Source organism: Aedes aegypti, chromosome 1 (genome assembly GCF_002204515.2).
Source record: "Aedes aegypti strain LVP_AGWG chromosome 1, AaegL5.0 Primary Assembly, whole genome shotgun sequence".
NCBI lineage: Eukaryota > Metazoa > Arthropoda > Insecta > Diptera > Culicidae > Aedes > Aedes aegypti.
Genome location: NC_035107.1, coordinates 153,217,759 through 153,235,089, shown reverse-complemented (window position 1 = coordinate 153,235,089; position 17,331 = coordinate 153,217,759). Strand labels below are relative to the sequence as shown.

At 38.4% G+C, this 17,331-nt stretch overlaps 1 protein-coding gene across 3 annotated transcripts in view; it reads right to left on the bottom strand.

Annotated features, from left to right (window-relative positions):
- The window catches only part of LOC5565202 (uncharacterized protein C6orf106 homolog), a 270,657-nt gene that overhangs the window by 36,906 nt on the left and 216,420 nt on the right, over positions 1–17,331 (bottom strand). For 2 of the 3 annotated variants that reach the window (XM_021851243.1, XM_021851247.1), the window contains one exon: positions 13,762–13,880. The exons of the other annotated variant lie outside the window; for it this stretch is intronic. In XM_021851243.1, coding sequence (XP_021706935.1) covers positions 13,836–13,880 — 45 coding nt within the window. In that variant the 3' untranslated portion in view covers positions 13,762–13,835. Of the gene's footprint in view, positions 1–13,761; positions 13,881–17,331 lie in introns of those variants that run through there. 3 annotated transcript variants of the gene reach the window in all.

Genomic DNA, 17,331 nt, shown 5'->3' with positions numbered 1-17,331 from the left:
CCTGATTATCTACAGAAGCTTATTGTATAACTATAAGGCCAAAAACGTATGAATTAAATTGTTTATGCAACAAAAATATCACTTTTAAATGAACAAATCTTATATGGAAAAGTAAATTTTTGGACTTCTACGTATTTTTGACAATATTTACGTTGTGCTGTTGATTTTTTAGCTGAAATTTATGGCCATCATATCAATTTAATGATATTCATCAGAACCCCAAATAATTTATTGAAAAAAAATCGGTAGGAACGACACAAACTAGGGGTGCCCATCTTGCCCCGGGTGCTCATCTTGCCCCACATTCCCCTAACACTTTGTAGGCGGCATTCAGGATAGTGATCGCACGATAGTTTTCACATTCCAGTTTGTCGCCCTTTTTGTAGATAGGGCATATGACCCCTTGCTTCCACTCCTCCGGCAGCTGTTCCGTTTCCCAGATTCTGACAATCAGCCGGTGCAGACAGGCTGCCAACCTCTCCGGGCCCATTTTGATGAGTTCAGCTCCAATACCATCCTTACCAGCGGCCTTGTTGTTCTTGAGCTGGTTGATGGCATCCTTAACTTCCCTTAATGTGGGGGCAGGTTGGTTTCCTTCATCCGCCGTGCTGACGTAGCCACTTCCTCCGCTGTCGTGACCCTCGGCACCTGTGTTCTCCGTGCCATTCAGGTGTTCATCGTAGTGCTGCTTCCACCTTTCAATCACCTCACTTCCGTCCGTCAAGATGCTTCCGTCCTTATCCCTACACATTTCGGCTCGCGGCACGAAGCCTTTTCGGGATGCGTTAAGCTTCTCGTAGAACTTTCGCGTTTCTTGTGAACGATGCAGCTGTTCCATTTTTTCACATTCCGCTTCTTCCAGGCGGCGCTTTTTGTCCCGGAATAGGCGGGTTTGCTGCTTTCGTTTTCTTTTATATCGCTCCACGTTATGTCGCGTTCCTTGCTGCAGCATTGCAGCCCGCGCTGCATCCTTCTCCTCCAAAACCTGCCTGCATTCTTCGTCGAACCAATCGTCACATGTTCCCCTTTCCACGTACCCGACGATGCTCTCGGCTGCGTTGTTGATGGCTGCTTTTATGTTGCTCCAGCAGTCCTCAAGAGGGGCTTCGTCAAGCTCGCCCTCTTCCGGCAACGCTACCTCGAGATGCTGCGCGTATGCGGCAGCGACGTTCGGTTGGGCCAGCCGCGCTAGGTTATACCGAGGCGGGCGTCGATACCGTACATTGTTAATGACGGATAGTTTTTGGCGCAGTTTCACCCTCACCAGGTAGTGGTCGGAGTCAATGTTAGCGCCACGATAGGTTCTGACGTCGGTAATATCGGAGAAGTGCCGTCCATCGATCAAAACGTGGTCGATTTGTGATTCCGTCTGCAGGTGTATCGATACGGGAGGCTGTGCTGGAAGTAGGTGCTGCGAATGGCCATGTTCTTGGAGGCGGCAAAATCTATCAGTCGTAGGCCGTTCTCGTTCGTCAGCCGGTGGGCGCTGAACTTTCCAATCGTCGGTCTGAACTCCTCCTCCTGGCCAACCCGAGCGTTTAAGTCTCCTATGATGATCTTGACGTCGTGGCTTGGGCAGCGGTCGTACTCGCGTTCGAGCTGCGCGTAAAATGCGTCCTTGTCATCATCAGTGCTTCCGGAGTGAGGGCTATGCACGTTTATGATGCTGAAGTTGAAGAACCGGCCTTTGAGCCTCAACTTGCACATTCTTTCGTTGATCGGCCACCACCCGATCACGCGCCTCTGCATATCACCCATCACTATAAAAGCTGTTCCCAGCTCACGTGTGTTGCCGCAGCTCTGGTAGATGGTATGATTACCTCTAAATGTTCGCACCATCGAACCTGTCCAGCACACCTCCTGCAGCGCTACGATGTCGAAACCGCGGATCTTCAGTGCATCGGAGAGTATGCGTGTGCTTCCGATGAAGTTGAGAGATTTGCAGTTCCACGTACCGAGTTTCCAATCGCTAGTCCATTTTCGTCGCTGTGGTCTTTGTCGATTGTTCCGGTCCGTATTCTCTCGTTGACGTTCCTGTGCTGGTGTATTTTTACGGCTGGCTTGCAGGGCCTGACACCAACCCCCTAGATTTCCGGAGGACCATTCCCCCTAAATGTTCGGAGGGCCATAGTGCGCAGTTTAGCTTAGAGTCCTTCTCTGGCACTCGGACGATGATCAGCCGCCCCTGACATGGGGAACAGACGCTGTTGTGAGCCGCTCCTAACATGGAGTACAGACGCTCAAGGTGTGCACCCCCCCTTCCCTGTCAGCATACGACCAAAGTTCCCACCGGGGGTTGGTTACCCGATCTTCCCCAAGGTTACTCGTACCCCCTATCCCACGAGGAGGTAGGGATAGGAGTTGCTGGGCAAGAGGCTAAGGACCACACAATGGGGTCTATTTTATTCCTGTAGGTACGCGAGGTACCAATGGTACGCCATGCCCAGCCATTTACCAACCAAAACTATAAGTCACCTGAAGAGATCAAAAATGGAATAAATGATTTACTTGGATTTTCCCCAGTCCAAGTAATCATTATGAAAAAGAGAACTCAACCTGGAATTGTTCGGAAAGGGCTTTCTCAAGAATATTATTTAGTTTACTTTAACAAAAAAGAACTAAATAATATTAAAGCTTTAGAAAAAGCAAAACTTATGTTCGATGTCCGTGTGACATGGGAACATTTCCAGAAACCTGGAGGAAATTACCAGAACCCCACTCAGTGCCGTCGGTGCCAAAAGTGGGGTCATGGTACAAAAAATTGTCGCATGGATGCTAAATGCATGATTTGCGGAGGTTCTTCTCACGCTAAGGACGTCTGTCCTGTGAAAGAATATACCAGAAAGTTTGAATGCGCCAATTGCAAGGGCCCTCATAAAGCTAACTTTTGGGAATGCCCTTCACGCAAGAGAGTCGTTGAGGCTCGTGCCAGGCAGATGAAGGATAATATCCGTTACGATAACGGTCGTTTCCGGAATTTGCCTGGTAGAGTATCGAACAATGCTCATTTTTCAGTTAACGATCGCTTGATTAGGAATCATACCCACCAGGAAGATCATAATCATGCTCATTCACAAACAAATTTTAATCCGTCGGGTAGCCGTTCGAATCTTTCAATTTCGAATGTATCTACCCACCGTAAATCCTTTGCTGATATCGTAGCAGGTAATTTGAACTCCTCCCCTGTTCGTTCCATGAGTACCCATTCTACTTGTTTCAAATCAAATGGAAAAAACCCTACCGCCACAGGTAATTCCTACTCCGCTTCTTCCGTCTACCGAAAATTCCAATGGGAAATCATCAGATGTACCCACTTCAAGTGATATGTCTGCCTCTGATTTTAATTTTCTAACTGAACAATTGAATCTAATGATTGATGCAATGTTCAAAGCCACCACTATGACTGAAGCAGTCCAAGTAGGTGTAAAATTTACAAATCAAATTGTTATTGGATTACGTTTTTCTAATGGATCCAAATAATAATTTAAATATTTTAAATTGGAATGCTCGTTCTCTGAATAGGAAAGAGGACGAGCTGTTTAATTTTCTTACAGCTAATAACGTGCATATAGTAGTTATTACCGAAACTTATTTAAAACCTGGATCCAAACTAAAAAAAGATCTTAACTTTTTTGTTTATCGTAATGATCGACTTGATGAAGCATGTGGGGGAGTTGCAATCATCATTCATAGGCGTATAAAACATCAACTGTTTTCGTCATTTGAAACTAAAGTTTTTGAAACTTTAGGTGTTTCTGTTGAAACACAGCTTGGTAAATATACTTTCATAGCTGCCTATTTGCCTTTTCAATGCTCTGGGCAGCAAGTTAATTTGCTCCAAACTGACTTGCGAAAATTGACTCGCAATAAGTCAAAATTTTTTGTCATTGGTGACTTTAATGCCAAACATCGGTCATGGAATAATTCTCAAAGTAATTCCAACGGTAGAATTTTATTTGATGAGTGCTCTTCAGGATATTTCTCAATTCAATACCCTGATAGCCCTACATGTTTTTCCTCTTCTAGAAATCCATCTACGATTGATTTGGTCTTAACCGACTCTAGTCATCTCTGTAGCCAATTAGTTACTCATGCTGATTTTGATTCTGATCATGTGCCTGTTACATTTCAAATATCCCATGAAGCGATTCTCAATCCTACCAGCTCCACTTTTAATTATTTACGAGCCGACTGGAATACATATGAAACGTATGTTGACTCTAATCTTGATGTTAACATTTCTTTAGAAACTAAACTTGATATTGACAATGCTCTTGAAACTTTAACAAATTCCATTGTTGAAGCCAGGAGCATTGCAATTCCAAAATGTGAAGTAAAATTTGAATCCATGATTATAGACGATGATCTTCAACTCTTGAGCCGTCTTAAAAACGTGAGGAGAAGGCAATTCCAACGCACTCGCGATCCTGCTATGAAAATTATATGGCAGGACTTGCAGAAAGAAATTAAAAAAACGTTTTTCACAATTAAGAAACAAAAATTTTGAAAATAAAATTTCTCAATTGGACCCTGGCTCTAAGCCCTTCTGGAAATTATCTAAAATCTTGAAAAAACCTCAGAAGCCAATACCGGCGTTGAAAGAGGAAAACAAATTATTACTAACTAACTGCGAAAAAGCTCAAAAACTTGCTATGCAGTTTGAAAGTGCGCACAATTTTAATTTAGAACTTACTAGTCCAATTGAAAATCAAGTTACTCAGGACTTCGAAAATATTCTCAATTAAGAGAACGTTTTCGAAAATGCCTGGGAGACTGATTTGGATGAAGTGAGAACTATTATTAAAAAATTCAAAAATATAAAAGCTCCTGGCGATGATGGAATTTTCTACATCCTCATCAAGAAACTTTCAGAAAGGAGCTTATCATTTTTAGTTGATATATTCAACAAATGTTTTCAATTAGCATATTTTCCTGACAAATGTAAAAATGCTAAGGTTGTTCCAATTTTAAAACCAGACAAAAATCCTGCAGAAGCTTCTAGCTATCGTCCAATCAGTTTGCTTTCCTCCATCAGTAAACTTTTTGAAAAGGTTATTTTGAACAGAATGATGGCTCACATCAACGAAAATTCAATTTTTGCCAATGAACAGTTCGGATTCCGCCATGGACATTCGACCACTCATCAACTCTTACGTGTAACAAATTTGATCCGTTCCAACAAATCTGAAGGCTATTTTACTGGTCTTGCTCTTCTAGACATAGAAAAAGCATTCGACAGTGTTTGGCATGAAGGTTTGATTGTAAAATTAAAAAACTTTAATTTTCCAACATACATTGTTAGAATAATTCAAAGTTATCTGTCAAATCGTACACTTCAGGTTAATTATCAGAATTCCAGATCTGAAAGACTTCCTGTAAGAGCTGGTGTTCCTCAAGGCAGCATTTTGGGACCAATATTATACAATATTTTCACATCTGACTTACCTGAGTTACCTCAGGGATGTCAAAAATCTTTGTTTGCGGATGACACAGGCCTCTCCGCCAAAGGACGAAGCCTGCGTGTCATCTGTAGTCGATTGCAAAAAAGTTTGGATATTTTTTCTTCATACTTGCAAAAATGGAAGATTTCTCCTAATGCTTCCAAAACTCAACTAATAATATTCCCACATAAACCAAAAGCTCTTTATTTGAAACCTTCAAGTAGACATGTTGTCACGCTGAGAGGGGTTCCAATAAATTGGTCAGATGAAGTTAAGTATCTAGGGCTCATGCTAGATAAGAATTTAACTTTCAAAAATCACATTGAGGGCATTCAAGCCAAATCTAACAAATATGTAAAATGTCTCTATCCCTTTATTAATAGAAAATCAAAACTTTGTCTTAAGAACAAGCTTTTGATATTCAAACAAATTTTCAGGTCAGCCATGTTGTATGCTGTACCAATATGGACTAGCTGTTGTAATACCAAAAAGAAAGCTCTGCAGAGAATTCAAAATAAAATTTTGAAAATGATTCTGAGGCTTCCTCCCTGGTATAGTACCAATGAGTTACATAGAATATCCAATGTTGAAACATTGGAACAAATGTCAAATAAAATAATCAATAATTTCAGGCAACAATCGTTACAATCTTCTATTGCCACGATTAATGCGTTATATGTTTAGGTTAAGTTAGGTTAAGTATATTGAAAACGTTTTTTTTTTCTCTTCATTACCAGTTTGCTTTCCAGTAAGATATCGTCGTAGGCCTAGTCGTAGTCGACCAAGTATTGAAGTTTATTTTGGAGTAAAACAATTAAAACAACAAAATAGCTGTTTTTTAATACTGCTGACAGTTTATAACGACAACAACAAATGTGGGCAATTTTACTATACTCGAATGTTAATAATGACTATAGACATGGTAAATCTTACTACGCTGAAGTTTGTTGTCAAAACATAGTAACATTCACCACGGTATTGTTTTGCCAATAACGTCCCATGTTCTGTTGAAATCAAGTGGTAAAATATTTTCAACTACACCCTCGGTCTGGTTGCCGTAACTATGTTTTTCTTATCAGTGTGCTACTGAACAACTTTGTCGAAGACGCCATCTATCTAAATGGTCAGGCCACTGCACTATGGTTCGAAGGCGGCCAAAACCTCAAAAATCAAAGTTCTTTTCTCCGAATGGTAATATTTTTCCCGACTTGCTTAACATATTGATGGTTTAAATCCAAAGTTTGAAGTAGATTCATTGAGTTTTGAAATTAATACAACTCTTTGAGTTGACCGTGGACATGATTTTTCAAGAAAATTAAAAATAGCGATCCACCAGCTATTTATAAATTTAAAAAGAGCACAAACCGCAATAGTATCTTTAGAGAAGCTGTTTGTAGATACATAAAGTAAATTTGAGTTGAAAAAAATTGAATTTATACAAGGTTAATTAAGCAAAAAAAATATTTTTTTTGTTATAAAAGTACCCTAAGACATTAGTAGCCCACGAATGCCCGCGATGAGAATAGGTTCAATCGAAAGCTTAAAACAAGAGCTTTTAGGTAGGGTACAAACAATTTTGCGAAAACTTGCGATTGGCCACTTTTAACGCGTTTGAAGGTGTACGGAGTGCAAATCTAATTAAATATTGACAATCCTGTGATACGCTAGTACGTGCATTGCAATCGTAGTAGCCATGAAAGGCATCCCGAGAACAAACGAATAACTCGCACCCACGGTAAAAAGAAGCAAGGTATTATACTCCGAAAAATGACATTTGGCAGTGACGTCATTCACGTCTATTGCAAACTCGAACGAGTGCAAAAGAAAGCAAGGCCTGCTCTCCTTTACTATCATCAAGCCCTCATGCTTGACGATAGGAATGACGACACATGTTCTGATAGCAAATCGTTGTTTACACGTGGGAATAGCCTACCTTGTTGTGTTTACCGTGACTCGCACCTATATTTTTCTACATCTTCTTTCTGGTGTTACGTCCTACTGGGACAAAGCCTGCTTCTCAGCTTATATTTCTTATGAGCACTTCCGCAGTTATTAACTGAGAACTTTCTTTGTCGATTGACCATTTTTGCATGTGTATATCGTGTGACAGGTACAATGATGCTCAGGAAAGTCGAGAAAATTTATTTTACGAAAAGATCCTCGACCGGTGGGATTTGAACCCGCGATTCTCAGCTTGGTCTAGCTCAGGCTTGCCCAACCTTTTCGGCTCTTTTTTGACATAAACGGTTGTCGCGTTCGCAATAGTAGTTCGATCTGAGAAATTTGTAACTCAAATGATTGCTTGGTATTATATCTGATTGATCCATGTATAAAAAATCAAATTTATATTAAACTGTTTGCTAGCGATGAAGACAAAGGCAAAAATCAATGCGGCCCGCGGGCCGCACCAATTCTTTGACTCATCTGCATCTGTAACGAAGAGTTTGATATAAAGTCGAATTTTTAATCATGGGTTAGTCAGATATAATACCAAGCTTTCATTTGAAGTACAAATTTCTCAGATCGGACTACTATTGCGAACGCGACAACCATTTATGTCCAAAAAGAGCCAAAAAGGTTGGGCAAGCCTGGTCTAGCTGAATAGCTGCGCATTTACTGCTACGGCTCTCTGCGTATGCAGAGATACAATATCTTGCTATTATACCTTAATTAAACATTCTCAGTTTGGAATTATTATGGTATTGGAGTACTTTGAATTAAAATATGAACTGTTACAAAAAAAACATATAAATAAATACAAATTGTTTCGGCTTATTAAGATGGTCGGACGAAACTATTTCCTCCCAAATGCAGTTTCCAAATAAAATGAAAAACATTTCCTACGTGGATTTACTTTTGCTGCCAAAAAAATGTATGAGAACTGGCTAAAATTATAGAAATGACAATTATGCTGAAACTGATGAAATGGATGATACTTGCATTGAGGCAGGGTTAGATCTGAGATGTTTATGGATAAATTTCAGTTTTTCAGACATCGCATGAATTTCAACATATATTTTTGAGTACCTTTTGAAATCACGAGTTCACCGTAGTGATTTTGTTCACAACTTTGGATAATTGGCATACTAAAAAAATAAGTAGTAAATTGAAACGGGCGTATAAATTTGCTTATGATGGTTTTTGTGTGAAGCATACATGTTTTTGGATAAATCGTTTATAAGTTTTCATCAAAAAAATCACTTTAGTCTAGTTCTTTGTACCCTTGGAGTTGTGCATGGAAAAAATGTTTAAAAATATATGTTATAGTTCAAGTAATGATTGACATCCTGTGAAAATTTCATTTGAATCCATTAGAAAATAACTTAGAAATAGCCTGTCGAAGTTGACCGTTTTATATGAAAAATTGAAAGAGATGCAAATGTTTTGTCAAAACCTATATTTTCGAATTATCAGTCCAAAACTAGAATGTCTTGAAAATAAAAGTCCATAATACTTAAATATGGCAAAACACAAGTAAAATATATGATTTCCCAGATAGCCGTAGCGGTAAACGCGCAGCTATTCAGCAAGACCAAGCCTCGTGGGTTCGAATCCCACCGGTCGAGGATCTTTTCGGGTTGGAAATTTTCTCGACTTCCCAGGGCATAGAGTATAATCGTACCTGCCACACGATATACACATGCAACAATGGTCATTGGCATAGTAAGCTCTCAGTTAATAACTGTGGAAGTGCTCATAAGAACACTAATCTGAGAAGCAGGCGCTGTCCCAGTGGGGACGTAACGCCAGAAAGAAGAAGAAGATATGATTTCAGATATTTGAAAGTGAGTTTGAGGTTTTGTCCTACATTTGTTCTAGATCGAAAAACTGTGCACTGAGCTGTTTGCAAAACAAAAAAGTCAATGCTCACTAGCGCCACCTGGTGAGAAAATATCGAATCTCTTGCCTCAAATAATGATAGCCCTTCTGCTACTGAACAACTTTGTCGAAGACGCCATTTATCTAAGTGGTCAGGCTACTGGGCTATCCGCAAACAAAAATTCAATGCTCACTAGCGCCACCAGGTGCGAAAATATCGAATCTCTTTGCTCAAATAATGTTAGCCCTTGTACTACTGAACAACTTTGCCGAAGACGCCATCTTTCTAAGTGGTCAGGCCACTTAGCTATGCGCAAAATAAACATTCAATGCTCACTAGTGCCACCTGGCGAGAAAATATCGAATCTCTTGGCTCGAATAATGATAGCCCTTGTGCTACGGAACAATTTTGTTGGAGACGCCATCTTTCTAAGTGGCCAGGCTACACACTCAATCACGATTTGCTTGTTCGGTAATTTTTTATACTGGGTACGAATTGGAAATCATAAAAAATACCGAACTTTCAGCTTTTTGATTGAAAACTTCTGAGGTTCAGTAATATTTTTTACTTATTACTGAACTACGGTAGCTGTCAGACCCAATTTTGCAACATTGCCGAAAAGTCAGTAAAAACAATTACCTATTACCTATTCAGTAGTTGATGTTTTTTACTGACTTGTCGTCAACATCAAATCAAAACAAACTGATGCGCATGCGGGAATGTGTCAAATGAGAATCTCCTGCTGTAGAATCATCCGGCGCCAGGAGACACAAACTTTTCCTGCTCCTATTTTGCGCATTCTCGTGGTAAGTTGTTGAAATTTAGTGACAAACTCAACTATTTTAAGCAACCAAAAAGGCTCAGCACGATTAACTGCTTACGTTGGTAAATTCGGTTAGTTTCCATACAAGAGGTAAATTCATCTGGCATCATTGAGTTTGCCTCTTGTGTGCAAACCAACCAAATAATAATGATTTTGTCACACATTTTTCGATAACTTCTACTGAGATATGAGCATACCGTAGCTGTTTATTCTCTCGAAAAATGCTTAATAAGGGACATGTCCATGCCGATTGGGTTTTTATTTGTGTTGATTGCTGAAAAAAAAAACAGAATCCTGAGGAGCAAAGCGTGAAGCATGGGTTACTGGAAAGCCAGTATAAACGCTCTACAATTTTACTGGGTAAGTCAGTAATTTCCATCAATCAAAACATATTTTGGTTTACTGGGTTTTTTCGGTAATCGTAAAAATTACCGAAAACTCCGTAGTTCCAAAACCCAGTAAAATTTTACTGGGGTCGGTAATTTAAATTGGCTGTGTACTGGGTTATCCGCAAAACAAAAATTCAATGCTCACTAGCGCCACCAGGTGAGATAATCTTGAAGCTCTTGGCTCAAATAATGATAGCCCTTGTGCTACTGAACAACTTTGCGGAAGACGCCATCTTTCTAAGTGGTCAGGCCACTGAGCTATCCGCAAAATAATAATTCAATGCTCACTAGCGCCGCCTGGTGGCGTAATACCGTGTCAGAATGACCACCACGTGTCAGCCAGAACAACTCTTTCGAAGACACCAACCTTCCAAGGCATCAGGATCTAGAGATATCATAGGTTACAAAGTTTGCATTCTTATTCCTCAAGGTTCATATAGGGCAAGTCAGAAAAAGCGCCCCTACTGGACAAGTTAGTTCTCAACTAAAAGGATGATCATCTACTCCTAATTTTTAATCGTACTAAGTGCTTAAACTTCGCTGAAGATAATACCACAGACAAACAGACGTCACACTCTCATCGATGTCCATCGACCACATTTTTAACGGTCGATCCAAATATATGGTAGGTGGCCATTCCACCACCCGCAACGCTCGCATCGTTTTTGTTCGTGTTTGACGTTTACACACTACTGTCATCTGTTGGCCCATCGGCCAAACACTGCGATTTTAGCATTGGGCGTACATGTTCTCGCGACTATGATTTTGATCGCGATTTGTTCTAAGTGTTACGTCTGTTTGTCTGTGATAATACTGTGCTACACCCCAAATTGGTGGAATCTCATAAGCTCTGGGAAGAATCTTTGCTGAGGGTTTAAAAATATGAAATAATTCTAAAATATTATTCAATTTTCAAATATTGAAACAGGCTAAGATGCCAAAGATCGAATATCGAAATAATATATTTCTATTTTCTTAGCCCACGACCTCCTAAGCAAGTTTGGTGAAGTATGTATGCTTCTCCTAAAATTTGAATGATATCGGATTTTTGTTTTAAATATTTTTTCCTGGTCAAAAAGAAATCAAGCGAACGAACTTCGGAATATTTTGTACTTATTTCGCAGATCATTCTTCTAAAATATTTCAATATATTTTATTCTTTTAAAATATTCAATATTTTGAAATACGATTTTTTATAATATTTTTTGTCAAAAAAAAAAACATCTGAAAGATAATCAGGATAATTTGTAGCTGTTTTAGCAGACCATATATGAACAAAACGATAAATTAACTTGGTTCTCTGATATTTGTCGACACATAGTTGCATATTGCTCTTGGAATAACTGTGATTTTCTATTGTTCACTCAACATCATGCAAGCAAACAAAACATTATGGTATTGAACAAAGTTTATATCAAGCATCTAAATCAATGATTGATAATCCATTTGACAAAACTTCAACATTGCTGATATTGCTGTTACTTTCACGCGATACGCGACTGCTTCTTATCAAATCGTCATTCATAAAATGAGCGATCATCAGATCCGAAACGACTCGTATATTGGACTATTCAATGTTACATAAACAAGACAGGCATTTCATATGAAAATATAATGCTATCAGTCCCTTGTACCGCGACTAATCTACTAATAACAGTGCGCTGCGTATTCAAAGATTATCTGATAGATGCGTAATGTTTCAAACATAATTCTATATTGCTACGAGTTGAGCCGCGTCGCGATTTAGTTGTGCGCTATCTGGTTTGGTGACGATCTGACGATAGCATTCTGCATATGATGCGGCCCTGCCTATTTCAGGCGTGTGTGGCAGCGTTACTTCTCAAATGACGTTTCTCTATCCGCACGGCACCCCATTAAACATTTGACAGATCAACAGCCGACTAAATTTGTTGAAAAATCGGTCGATTGTTGCACCGACGCTTATGAAAGATTAACACAGGGATCAACCAATATCACCCGATTTAATAGGGTGGGCCGACGTAATCCTACTAAATAGGTGGATAAATCGGTATTTTAAGTAAAATCCAAGTAAGTTGACCTACTAAACACCAGATTTCGTCGGCCACCCGATTTAATCTGGCGATTAGTCAGTTGATCGCTGTGTTAAACTTCCATAAGCGTCGGTGCAACAATCGACCGATTTTTCAACCAATTTAGTCGGCCGTTGAACTGTCAAATGTTTAATGGGGCAGCTGGTTGGAAAAATATGCTGCTGCTAAGTGGGGTCACGCCAAATTTTTAAAAAAATTGATGCAAAAATGCTCAAATTAGGGCCCCGACTATGCTTATGACCTGCAGGGGAATATGAGGGTGCAGGATATACAAAAATATGGGTATTTTTTTTGTTTATAAGCTTCAAATGAGAGGGTAAAAATATCATTTATTTCAATACACTGATCCATAGACGCAGATGTTACGCGTTCAATTTTTTGAACCAGTTTGTGAAAAATTGGAAAACCCTTGGGAAAAACGTTCATATTTTCAATTTATCACCTGAAACCAGTTAGTTACCCTTTATTTAGTAATTAAAAATATTTTGCAAATTTATATCCAGCCCAGTCGTTCAATATTTAGGCACATTTCCACGGTAAGAAAGTATCAAATTTTCCGGAAAATACCTCAGTGACAATGTTTGAGATCATTTAAACCATTCTGAGTAGAAAAAAGTATATGTCACCGCTTTGAATTTCCTAAAAATCATATAAATACCCAATTGGTGGAAAAAATTTCCCGACTTTGCTTGTTTCGCCGAAGTAAGCTGGAAAAACGAAGGAAAATTCTGGAAAAGTTTTTTCCACGATTTGAATGAAACATGATCCCTCGTAGCGTAAAAGGTTTTATATGACCCAATTCGGCCAGGTTTAAGCAGCCCAATGGTCTAAAGTCAGCATAACGCTTTCGCTCCCATACAAATTTCAAATCGCTCAAGCCCATTAGACGATCGCCTTAAGTCACTTTGTCTCTCCATACAACGGGCGGTGAAAGTAACGGTTAGGTTGCGAAAGTTGAAAATCTTACTTACGCCGTTTTGTAAATCCGGAAACTAAACGTTCTAAAAGGCAAAAATCGAGTTGGTTTAGAGCGGAACATGTACATACCGTAAAATGTAAACTAAGAACGATATAGAAAATTTTACCCCACTCATAGCATTTTCAATTCAGAAGTTAAATGGTATAGTGATTTAAATTTGACCCTTCATACAGTCAGCGTTACATGCCTTTATTGTCAGTATTCGAAGTAAATTCACAATATACACACATAAAAAACTCGATGATTTGTTTATTTTTTTATTTGCGCTTTTTTAATTAACGATAAATTTTTACCTATTTTGATTTGTACTCTCATCCCCACATATCTGTATCCTCTAAAGTTCCTTGAGATGGAAGCTGAAAAAAAAGTTCAATTAAATATGTATTACCTTTTCAATAGGAATAATGACTGTGTGTTAGTAAATGAGAACTATCTATACACTCAAAATAATCCAAACGTCGATACAACGGGAACGTACACACTTAAAAACGACATCGCTGTTCGGTAAATTATTTTACCGTCTTTCATCAGTAATTTATAAAAAGTACTAAGATTCCAGCTTTTCTTAATAAAAGTACTGGCTCTTCGGTGACATTTGTCTTTATTTACTGAATACGGTAAGCCCTGCTGCTGATAGCACCGTAAAATTACAGATTACCGAGAAAATGTGAAAAGTCAGTAAAATGTTAGTACTGACTTATCTCAGCATAATTACATAACCTCGTTTGCTATCTGTCAACAGAAAATGTTTTTTAGTAAGAAGCTCCTACAACAGAATGTCTCTTGATGATTTTTTTTATCAATATTTCCATTCTGTCTTGATGCTGCTCACGGTAAGTGTTCAAAAATCTTTCGACGAACCAGAATCGCAACGGTCAGCCGTTGCACAGTGAAGCCCGCACTGCATTGATCGAACTAGCTGGAACTTAGATAACACATCTGTTTTTGCAAAGATTTGCTATGTCCAACAACAAAACACTAACAGGTTGTTCCAGCATCATAAACCCTTCATTCCAAACTTCCCAGAGGCCGTTCCGATTCTGGTGGAAAGATTTTTGCAGTGACTCAACTTGTTAGAGTCTAAATCGGGCTGCATATTATTTAGAAGAACTTCCAATAGGCCAGATGCCGCATAAACGGTGTTTGGGATGTGTTACAATTGAACACCAGACTCCAACCACGAGCAATCGACAGAGGCGAAATATTAAAATTGTGAAAAAAGCGGAAATTAATTAAATTATGATTAGATAGGGGATATCCTAAAGGGATTGGGCCGTTGAAAACACTGAAAAATCAGCAAATAAAAATAAACAGAAAAAAACTTTACCAAAAAAGTCAGTAAAGTATTGGACTACTCAACATTTTGTGGTTTGCGGAGTTTTCAGTACTTACAAATAATTAACCGACTTAACTCTGCTGTTCAAAAACTCAGTACAGTCGAATTTCGTTCGTTGCACAAAGTTTAATTGCGCTTCGTTTTAATTGGGCTCCCGTTAGGCGGGCTTTAGCCCATCTAAAACGAAGACAAGTGTCACTTTCTGACATAAAACGAATTGTGTCAATGTTGGTACCTCTGATTTTCTTTTGTTCTAGATAAATTGACAACTCAAAACTCAGCCCGATTAGTGAAAGTCTTTCACTAGTGGTGGTAAGCTCCATGGCGATAATACTAGATTTAATGGTCTTATCCACTGGTGTACTAAACCAGCTCGGTCGAAGAATTTTGACACTAGAGCGGGTCCAGATCACGTGGCGACCATACGGGAGCGTGCCCCGCTCAAGTGTCACAATTCTAGCGTAACATTTGAAAAGGGCCTAACTGCAAAATGTAAACAAACTTGATTATTCATTATTCGTATCATTTTTTACGTAAATTACTCCTACATACTCTTACGGGCATGCAAAATGCATTATTAATGGTAATTTTATTCAAATTTCAAAGGGCCTATCTGAAAATGATAAAACTAAGAGGGCCTAACTGGTCATAAAAGGGCCTAACTGAAAATTTCCATCAAAATCAGATTGGCCCTTCCGTGCATTTTTAATTTTCCTCCATATTTTTCAATATTTAGCCATTGTATAGTGTTTTTCTCACATAATGGAACCTGGTGAAATATTTGAAAAGGGTCTATCAGCATAACGTAAAAATTGAGAAATGCTCGATTGAAGATTCTGTAACATATTGATTGTAACTATTTTAAACTCATTGCTATCTAATAGTTTTAAACTTTTGTTCGGCACTCATAGTCTATTACTGGGCCACGTAACGTTTTAAATCTAACATAACATAAAAACTAGTAAAAAATGTTGAATTCAAACATCATTGGCAGATAGGCCCTTTTACGAGTCTTCAAACCAGTTAGGCCCTTTCAATTAGGCCCTTTAATTGAACATGGTTTCAGTTAGGCCCCTCCAGTTAGGCCCTTTTATTTAACATAGTTCCAGTTAGGCCCTTTTGGAATTTGTCGATTTTATTGATTATTGAATAGATTTTCGAAGTTTTAGAACGTAATCAATCGATTATGTGAGAAAATCAACATTGAATATTGAAAATTCTTTATTGAAGATTCAGTACTATATTGATTATTCATATTTCAAACCCTTTCTCCTATTTACTAGTTTTATACTTGTGTTCACACTCATAATAGTCTACTAGGTGGCCCATAACGTTTGAAATCATAAATAACAAAACTACTCGTGAAAATGGTTGAATTCAAACATCATCGGCAGATAGGCCCTTTTACGAGTCTGCAAACCAGTTAGGCCCTTCGATTGAACATGGTTTCAGTTAGGCCCCTCCAGTTAGGCCCTTTTATTAAACTTAGTTCCAGTTAGGCCCTTTTGGAATTTGTTAATTTTATTGATTATTGAAGTGATTTCCAAAGTTTTAGATCAAAATCAATCGATTAGGTATGTGAGAAAATCAACATTGATTAATAAAAATTCTTTATTGAAGATTCAGTACTATATTGATTCCTATTTCAAGCCCATTCTCTTTTTTACTAGTTTTATCATAATCTTAATGCGAAGTTAGTTGAAAAACTGTTTTTTTATCCTGAAAAAAAAATCAATTACATTAAAAATTTTGAATAATTTTTATTTGTTAATTTTTATTTGTTGCCTCTAGTTGTGGATCGAGTTCCAAAAGTCACGATTTTCACAAAAACAAATTCGTTTGTTTTTGTAACAGCTCTGCAAGAATTCTTCTTATACTTCTTCTTGGCATTACGTCCTCACTGGGACAGAGCCTGCTTCTAAGCTTTGTGTTCAATGAGTACTTCCACAGTTATAAACTGAGAGCTTTCTTTGACAAGTTGCCATTTTTGCATTCGTATATCGTGTGACAAGTACGAAGGTACTCAATATTCAGGAAAGTAAAGAAAATTTCCATTACGAAAAAACCTGGACCGACCGGGAATGGAACTCTGATACCTTCAGAATGGCTTTGCTTTGCAGCTGCGGACTTAAACTGCTCGGCTAAGGAAGGCCCTCAAGTATAAAACAAGTAAAAAAGTGAATGGGTTTGAAATAGATATAATCAATAAGGTACTGAACCTTCAACCGAGAATATCCAACATTTAGCTATTACATTGTTTTTCTCTCGCTTTATCTTATTTAAAAACTATGAAAATCACTTAAATAAGCAATAATATCAACAAATTCCAAAAGGGCCTAACTGGAAATATGTTTAATAAAAGGGCCTAACTGGAGGGGCTTAACTGAAACCATGTCCAATCGAAAGGCCTAACTGAAAGGGCCTAACTGGTTTGAAGATTCATTGAAAGGCCTAACTGCTGATGATATTTG